Below are 9529 nucleotides of genomic sequence, written 5' to 3' on the forward strand. Positions count from 1 at the left end.
GACGCTCGACAGACCAACATACGGTCTTGTTGTGTGGAGCCTTCTGAAGGCATGGAAGTCAGAGAAGCAAAGACGGACAGTCTTCCTGCTCGCTGTGGGCGTTGGCTCAGAGACCAGCTCTTTCCGAGTCATCTGAGGAACCACGAGGTAACACAGGGCAGCCCAGAGCGGCCCACTCCAGGGCCAGGCCCCAAGTGTGACCCATCCCGGGATGACCTTCCCCCTGGCCCCTTCTGTGTGTGTGCAGTGGCTGTGGGGTATGGGCAGGACTGAAGGCTGGGCAAGAGGGGGGCCATTCCTGGGTGGCAGCATGTTGTGAGGTGGTGGCCCCCTGGTGGGGCAGTCAGTGTCACGCCTCTGGTCCCATCATCGGGACATGGAGGTGAGTGTTGGGACTAGGTACTTCCACCCATGTGTTAGTCCTGAGCCCAGGGGGTGTCCTCTCCTTCCCTCAGGGACGAGTCCTATGCAGAAGGCCCTGTGTGCCTGATGTCAGAGGCAGGGTTTGAGGCCCACATTTCCCCGAGGGGAGGTCCAGGCAGCCCCGGGTGGCACCTCCCAAGCTACTAGGCACTAGCTTTTCAGAGCTCCACCCTGGGGAGCATGGAGCTGGTGGATGGATTCACCTACTCCATCTCCCTAGACCTGGGGCAGGCTGTCTACACCCAGGACCCGTTCCAAACCTGGCAGCCTGCCAGGGCCCTCCCAGGGCTTCCCCACGAGAGTGGTTGACAGTCCAACTCCAGAGGGCCTGGAATCTCATTCCCTGGGGGCACCCCTTCCCTCTCCTTGATTGCACCCCAGAGGGCTGGGGATTCTCGGGTGAGTTGCAAACCTCCCTCATCCTGGTGTTCCTGGGTTTCTCGCTGACGATATGCCCCCTGCCCCCTTCAGCATGAAGAGGAGTCAACTCTCCATGGGAATAAGGCCCACAGGTGGAGGGCTCCCTGGACAGGTGTGAGGAAGAAATGGAGAATGAGGACGGCACGAGTGGAGCCAGCCAGAAACATCAGCCGGAGCACTCCTGAGTCCACACTCCCTCCCGAAGACACAGACCAGTACACCACAGCCCAGCAGGCCACCAGGTGATCATCCACCCCCTCCTCGGCTAGGTCGGGCCTCTGCCCACAGCCCGCTGTGTGTCTTGAGTGTCCCCACATGCGTCTGAGCCGCAGCGTGCTCCTCTGACAGGCAGGGTGGCTGGTGATCAGCCTGTTAGGGTACCCATGGGGAACACATAAGGAGACCTAAAGGGGCTCCCCTGGCGCCTGGCGGTATAGAAACCACTGCCTGCCAAGCAGGGCCACTTCGGGGCTATTACTTCTCTATACCCGATGAAAAGCCTTTGGCTTCACCCGTCAGGGGCCTCAATTTGGAAAAGCACATGGAAAACAGCCTTTGGAATGGAGACTTGCAATTCCCTGTGGCTGGGACCGGTCCCTTTCCTCATCGTGGCCACATGAGGGACCTCTGGGGGCAGCAGAGGGGTACCTGGGAAGGTTCTCGTAGGACTTCCTTCAGCAACAATAGGTATGAAGCACTCAGTTTCTGCAGGCCCTTTGGGGACTATTAGCATCACTGAGTGAAGGAAGCAGACACAATACTGGGACCCCGTCCCGGGTGGAGTTGGACAATCACTTCAGGCGTCAACCAGAGGTCATGGCCGGGGAGCATCACGGGAGATGCTCTCACGGCCTCCTCGTGTAACACAGGGGATGACAAAGGGCCAGATGAGGAACTGGAAATGTGAGCACTCACTGGGCCGAGAGGGGGCACTGCCATCTGCACAGAATGGGGGGCAGGAGTTTGGGGCTTGGGGCAGGGGGAGCACAGCAGAACCCAGCAGGTCACTGATCTCTGGATTCCCACAGGCAGGCTGATGACTGGGGACTTCCTGTTTGAGAGGATGGGAAAGGATGGGGTCCCAGGATAGACACACAGGGTCAGTAAGGGGGAGGGGAGGATGCCTGGACAGGCAGGGGACTACAGAGCAGCCAGGCCCACACAAGGGTGGGCGGGAGGGCAGTGTGGCTGGGAAGACCAGGCTTCTCACTCTTCCACCCCCAGGCCTTCCCCCAGCCCTGGGATGGGCCGGGCTAGGCGCCATGCCTGGGAGCCCGATGATGTGACCAGCGTCATACATGGCACCCAGCTTTCATCCATCCCGGAGGGCCAAGCCCTCCACCGCTTGGTCCAGGAGGAGCACCTGGGGCCCACTGTGGCAGAGCTGGAAGGTATGGGACTGCAGCCAGGGGAACATCTAGGGTGGGTTTCCTGGACTGGGGTTGCCTTCAAGGCAGTGAGGGCTTTTCTGTCATTGTAAGGTGTGGGAAATCAGCCCCGGGGTGACCCTTTCTCTGTGTCCTGCCTGCTCCAGAACCACGACAGATACAGCTGGTTCCAGATACGCAGGGAGGGCCCGCTTCATGGCTAGAGCCAGTTCAGGAGCTCCCTGAGACCCCTGTGCTGGAGCTACGGCCAGTGTCACCTGCCTCAGCCCCTGCAGAGCCGGAGGATGTCCCAGCAGTGGCCTCAGCTCTGGTGCCAGGCCCTGAGCTGGAGCCCCATGAGCCCTCGGACATGGGGCCCAGGGCACCTGCTGGAATGGCACTGGGCCAGGCAAAGGCAGAGCCAGCTCCAGAGCGCACCAGCCCCTGTGCTGTGAGCACGCGGGTCATGCCGAGGAAGGAGGAGCCCACCATCCTGGCATTCCCCCACCGCCTGGTGGCCGAGCAGCTGACCCTGATGTATGCGGTGAGCAGAGCGGGCTCGAAGTTGGGGTGGGCATTTTCTGTTCCATGGGCTGCCCCAGACCTGCTGTCCCCTGATGTGCACTCCTGTGATCTGGGCCCACATCCCACCTTCCCACCATGTGCCCTTAGAAACTCTCCTCACCCCCAAGCCTTCACTGACCACAGGGACAGTAGGGCTGGCATACAGGGATCCTTGCAGACCAATGAGGAATAGCGGAGGGAAGGTGGGCAGGGCCTGGCAGGGGTAGGAGGGGCAGGGTAGTGGAGGGGTGCTCAGGGAAGTGCTGCCAGGGCCTTAGGTCCTCGGGCCACTGGCCTGGCAGGCTCCACAGCCTCCGCACTTCAGAGGCCCCTGCCATGTACCTGACTACATGGGAGACACAGACACCAACAAAGGCCTGGTTGGAGTTGTTTGGGGGGAAACTGCACCTGAGTGGGTAGTGGGATCCACGGGGTGACAGAATGGGAGGCAGATGCCCCAGGATGGGCAGGCGTGAGCTGCCTTGTGCTACAGGGAGGAGGTGAGTGACGATGCCTATGCGCAAAGCCCCTCTGTTCCCCTCCACTGTGGGGTCCAGTGCACCCGGTCCTGGGTGCCTCGGTGGACGGGGTCCAAAGCCTGGACTACCACAAGGCTCACACCACATCCTCATTGGCCTGGGCTCCAGATCTGACCAGTAACTGCCTGGGGCCAGGGGCAACGTGGACACAGCTGAATGACTCTCCCTGCCATCCCCAGGAGCAGCTCACCAAGGGGGCAGTGACCCACTGCATGACCTACTTCGGGTGCCAGTCATACAACGGAAACATTCTGCACCTGGTCCCCACCGTCTATAGGATCTTCAGAAAATTTGATGACGTGGCTAACTTCGTCATCTCCTCCTGCCTCGGGGCCCCAAGCATGACGGCCCAGGACAGGGCCCAAGTGGTGGAGTTCTGGATCCGGGTGGCCAAGGTGTGCTGTGGGACAGCCCCCAGGGTCCATCCTGCATCTTGGGACCTTCTCCCCTCCTTGGCCAACTCTCAGGATGGATTCCTGAGGTCTGACCCTGCGCGCTCCCTGGGCCCCTCCTGCCAGGGGTGTGCTGACCTGGACTCAAATGCCACAGGGGAGGGACAGCCATCCCTGGCCCCTTCCTTGGGTTGAGCTATAGTCCTCCACCCAGGAGGGCTGCTCAACAGGTCTTGGGTGTGCTGGGCTCCCTGGGTGTTTGTCTCCTTAAGGACAGGGGTTCATAGGGGGACACAAGCACAGAAGCAGGCTGCATTCTCAGCTCAGTCTTCCCACCCAGGAGTGTCTGGACCTCAAGACTTTTGCATCCCTCCACGCCATTCTCTTCGCCCTGCAGAGCCCTGCTGTGGATCGGCTGAAATGCACCTGGGGACATGTTTCCTGGTAGGTAGCCCTGTCCCTGGGACCAGGTCACCAGAGTGAACTACAGACACCACCCCTAAGTCTGGTAGTGTCCCCTCAGTCGGCAGGGGCTCCTGGGAGGCTGCAGACCCTGGGGACAGGGGCTTACAGGATGGCGGGCTCTCAGAGCCCCCATGGGTTAGGCCAGCAGTTCCCCCACAGGAATCGGGTTTCTTCGTCAGGTGTGGGTTGAAGCCAATGGGAGATGTTCAGCATGTGCTATGCAGCAGAAGGTCTCTGTCCCAAGGACAGCCACCTGTCCTAAAGCAGATCTGCCCCCAGGAGAAATGCAGGCCTCAGATCCCCCAGGTCTAAGAGCCATGGAGGAAAGGCTCATGCAGCCTATTGGAAAAGGGGTCCAACACCCCCAAAGCCTCCACCTGTTGGCCACATGTCTCCCTCCTCTCTCCTCCCCTTAGGAAGAGCTCCAGGATGCATAAGAGGCTGATAGAGGAGAAGTGGCTTAACAGGAAGTGGCTCCTCAAGGTAAATGGAGGCTAGAGGTCTGAACGGAGGGGATCCTTGGGGCAAGTCCTCTGCTGTGCCGTGGCCAAGCCTTGGGGCTGACTCGAGCTGTGCATGGTGAGAGGAGGCAGCTGATGGGAGAAGTAGGCTCCCCCTGGCCCCCAAGGTGTCCTTTTTGTCTCCCTCTCTGGCTCCATTTGACTGGGGACCTGACATCCAGTGAGGACCCAGAGGACACGCCCCTGTTCAGGGCTGGGGCTGGCATTGGGTCGGCATCAGGGGTGGGGCCTATGGCTGAACAAGGTTGGCCCCTCCCCAGGGTCCTCTGAGCCCATCACTGCCCCTCTGAGGCCTGAGGCTCCTCATCTGGACATGGAGGGTTGTCACCCTGGGGTGCAGGCCTCCCAGGTGAGCAGGGTCCAGGGAGCACAAGATGGCCTTCAGCTTTGTGCCCATCCCACCTGGTTGTGTGAGGGGAGCCGTGGTGATAGCCAGGTGACAGTGAGTGCTCAGGGCACCCTGGGAGGCAGAGGGAACTCCCCTGACACTCTGCAGGTGAGGAAGCCTCTCAGGGCGGCCGGCCACGGCACAAGGACACCCATGAGTATGAGTGTGTGCTGGAGCTGCGATCGCCTTCAGCTCAGAGCCTGCTGGGGGTGGGGACAGCATAGTACCAGGGGACTCGGGCGAGGCATCCACCAACCAAGGTCTGGTTGTGGGAGGCGAGCATGAGCACCTGAGTGTCCTGGACCTGGCAGGAGGTGACCTCCGTGTTGAGGCAATGGCTGAGGGACCCCTGGGGACTCTGGCATAGGCAGGAGCAGGTGAGAATGACCTGCCCAGGGTTGCAGGAGGTGGGGCGACCCTGCACTTGCTCCTGGTGCCACCAGCCGTGAACTGCCAGCACTGGGGTGACCAGGAGGGCGAGAGCAGTTGGCTACAGGGAGGAGTTGGAGGACAGGTGCAGGGACCACAGGTCTCGGGATTGGCCAAAAGCCAGGCCTTGGAGGGACAGGAGGGGAGAGCAAAGCGAAGGGAGGGGTAGGAGGCAGCACAGGGTGGTCCAAGCGGAGCTAGGAGCTGCGAGTGAGGGGTTCAGGGAAGGCTCTATGGGAGCCCGCCCCTGAAACAGGCGGGGACTCATCACCTCCCCACCCCAGTGGCACAGGGCATGGTCCCCTTCTTCAGATTTTTGATGGCCGGCCTGCTGGTTTTAGACAAACCCCTGGAACATAATGATGTGAGTGAGCCCAGAGGGGCACCGGGGGGCAGCATGGTGAGCTTTGAAGAGGAGAGAGACCCTAGTGAGCCGGACCTCTGAGCACCAGGCATTCCCGCCTCCTGGGGTTCTCCCCTACAGCCCAGGAGCTGGGCTGTTTGGAGAGGACTGCCAGAGGGACCCCTCTAAGCCCTGGTCCTGGCCCCAGGGCAGGTGGGGCTGAAGGCTACAGGGGGCAGCCTCTGGGCAGGACTGGCCTCTCCATCAGGCCCTGCCCAGGGGGAAGGATGTTGCTCCTTCAAGGCAGGAAGCACACGGGGGTGCTGGCCATGCCTTCCTGCCTGAGGCCTCAGTCTCCCTGTGTCATCATAGGGAGCTGAGTGGGATGCTTGGCCTCAGCTCCCCAGTCTAGTCCCTCCTCCTCGGTACCCCAAATACTGGCCTAGGTTTGGGTGCCGTTTCTGGCAGGCCTGCCACTTCGAGGGCCCCATTGGTCCTCCAACTTGAGAAAGGGTGGGGAGGTTTGGGCCTCGTTCTGGGTGCAGGGGGCTGTTTCTGATGCACTTTGGCTGCCTTGGTGCCTTCCAGGGTGATGGGATGAGAGAGATAGAGTTGAGCTACTGTACCACCCCACCACAGAAAGTGAGGTGTGGTGCAGAGACCCTGGGCACGACCCTGTGCAGCCCTACCTCTGGGTCTAACATGTCTTGAGAAAGTTAACACACCCAGGGCTGAGGACACTCAAGGCTTTGTCAGGTGGGGGGTGGCGGTGGCATCAAGATGGCCTTTCTGGAGGAGCAGCTAGAGACACAACAGTGGGAACAGGCAGGGTTGGATGGCATTAGAGGGAAGGCAGGTTTCAACATGAGCAAAGCTCCAGGACCATCCCACTGCCCCAATCCTCATGCCCCTCCTTTTCCGCATCCTGTCCTTCCTCTGCCCCAGGAAAGTTCCATTGTACGTGAGATCATGACATACAAGTACATGGCCATGATGTACCACCTGGAACCCGAGGAGCACTTCAGGTCCTTCTTCCAGGCCGTGGAGCCCCTGGATGAGCAGGAGAGGTGAGGCTGGGCAGGAGTCACGTGTGCGTTCCAGCTGCTGGCAGGCTCTTGGAGAAGGGCCCCTGACTTGTGGCACCAGGGACTCACAGGTGCCCCTCTGTCCTGCAGCTACACCCTGTCCTGCCAGCTGGAGCCCCCAGGACAGAAGGCCGGCAGAAAGGGACTCTTGTTCTTGTTCTTCAGGTCCCACAACATTTAAACTTAGTGGCCAGAGCCAGGTAAGTTTCTGGCCTGGGGCCATTGGCAAGGGGTGGGCTGCTCCCCAGCCTCAGGGAAGCTTCGGGCCATGTTGGGTGTGGGGGAGGACTAAAGACAGGTTGGGCTGGGATTCTGCTCCCCTGCCGAACAGTCCTGTCAGGCTCAAGGGTGATTCCCCTCCCTCTCTGGGACCCTGTTTCCTCCTCTGTGAGTGGGTGATGCTCATGAGCCTCCCCGTGACAGCGACCCCACGGGTGACGGTGATTGACAGGACCCTCTGAACAGAGACAGGAGCACAGAGGGTAGTGAGGACAGGGTGGAAGCAGGATAACGGGGGAACTTGGGATAACCTGCCTCTTCTGTTCACCTGTGTGGCCCTGTAGCTGCTGTCATCGGCCCACAACCCAGCTGGTACCCTGGCTGTGTGCGGAGGAGAGCTTCCCCTTTGGACAGGGGGCACCTGGCACCCCAGGACCCTAGTCTGCTTCCTGCTCCTCTTCCTCCCGCTGCTCATCCTGAGCCTCTGCTGGGGCAGGCGCTCTTGCACCTCTTCCATCAGCAGACTTGGGCAGCTTCCCAGGCTGCTGCTGCAGGCTCAAGGAACCGTACATAGCTGCAGCCAATGGAACAGACTGGAGAGCCCAGATATACATCCAAGTATATATATGGTCAATTAATATATGATAAAGGAGCCATGCACATACAATGGGGAAATGACAGCCTCTTCAACAGCTGCTGTCCGCAAACTGGACAGCTACGTGCAAGAAAATGAAACTGAATTATTGTGTATCCCCATACACAAAAGTAAACTCGAAATGGATTAAAGACCTGAAGTAAGTCATGAAACTATAGAACTCTTAGAAGACAACATAGGCAAAAATCCCCTGAATATCAGCATGAGCAACTTTTTTCTGAATGCATCTCCTCGAGCAAGGGAAACAAAAGCACAAATGAACCGATGGGACTACATCAAACTTAAAAGCTTCTGTACAGCTAAGGACACCATCAACAGAACAAAAAGGTATCCTACAGTATTGGAGTATATATTTGTAAACGACACATTCGACAACGGGTAAACATCCCAAATATATAAAGAACTCACACGTCTCAACACCCAAAAAGCAAATAACCCGATTAAAAAAATGGGCGGAGGATATGAACAGATAATTCTCCAAAGAAGAAATTCAGATGGCCAACAGGCACATGAAAACATACTCCACATCACTAATTATCAGGGAAATGCAAATAAAAACCACAATGAGACATCACCTCACACCAGCTACGATGGCCAGTATCGAAAAGACTAAGAACAAATGTTCGCGACGAAGTGCAGAAAGGGGAACCCTCCTACACTGCTGACTGGCATGTAAGTTAATTCGACCATTGTGGAAAGCAATATGGAGGTTCCTCAAAAAACTAAAAATAGAAATATCATTTGACCCGGGTGTTCCACTCCTAGGAATTTGCTCCAAGAATGTAATTTCTCAGACTCAAAAAGACATACCCACCCCTATGTTTATTGCAGCACTATTTACGATAGCTAATATATGGAAGGAACTTAAGTGGCCATCACTAGATGAATGGCTAAAGAAGATGTGGTACATATACACAATCGAATACAACTCAGCCATAAGAAAGGAACAAATTCTACCATTTGCAACAACACGGATGGAACTGAAGGATATTATGCTCAGTGAAATAAGCCAGGCGAAGAAAGACAAGTACCAAATGATTTCACTCATTTGCGGTGTGTAACAACGAAGGAAAACTGAAGGCACAAAACAGCAACAGACTCAGACTTCAAGAAGGGACTGGTGGTTACCAAAGGGGAGGGGTGAGGGAGGGCCGGTGGGGAGAGAGGGAGAAGGAGATTCAGGGGAAGTTTGATTGGCACAGATGGTGGGGGGGGAGCCCGGGGATAGACAGTGTAGCACAGAGAAGGCAAATAGTGACTCTGGCATCTTACTACACTGATGGGCAGTGACTGCAATGGGGTATGGGGGGGACATGATAACAGGGGTGAATGTAGTAACCACATTGATTTTCATGTGACACCTTCATAGGAGTGTATATCAATAATACCTTAATAAAATACGTAAATAAATAAATAATCTTACTTCTTGGTAAACAGTGAATCTGTGGCATCTTACTTCACTGATGGACAGTGACTGCAAAGGGGTATGGGGGGGACTCGATAACATGGGTGAATGTAGTCACCACATTGGTTTTAATGTGAAACCTTCATAGCGGTGTATATCAATAACACCTTAACAGTAATAATAACAAAGAATCTTACTTCTTCCTGGGTGTTACAGTGTATATCAATAACACCTTAACAATAATAATAACAAAGAATCTTACTTCTTCCTGGGTGTTAAAATGCCATCTTACCTTTAAGATGGGATCCTTCCTG

At 57.0% G+C, this 9529-nt stretch overlaps 1 protein-coding gene across 1 annotated transcript; it reads left to right on the forward strand.

Moving 5' to 3' along the window:
- The first annotated feature begins 1703 nt into the window (after positions 1-1703).
- On the forward strand, positions 1704-4856 carry LOC130684433 (ral-GDS-related protein-like). Its single transcript, XM_057505193.1, has 4 exons — positions 1704-2754; positions 3493-3708; positions 4046-4149; positions 4587-4856. Exons 1-4 carry the CDS (start codon positions 2581-2583, stop codon positions 4666-4668), a joined length of 576 nt encoding a protein of 191 aa, XP_057361176.1. The 5' UTR covers positions 1704-2580; the 3' UTR covers positions 4669-4856.
- Positions 4857-9529: the final 4673 nt, after the last annotated feature.

The sequence above is a fragment of the Manis pentadactyla genome, chromosome 7 (assembly GCF_030020395.1).
Source record: "Manis pentadactyla isolate mManPen7 chromosome 7, mManPen7.hap1, whole genome shotgun sequence".
NCBI lineage: Eukaryota > Metazoa > Chordata > Mammalia > Pholidota > Manidae > Manis > Manis pentadactyla.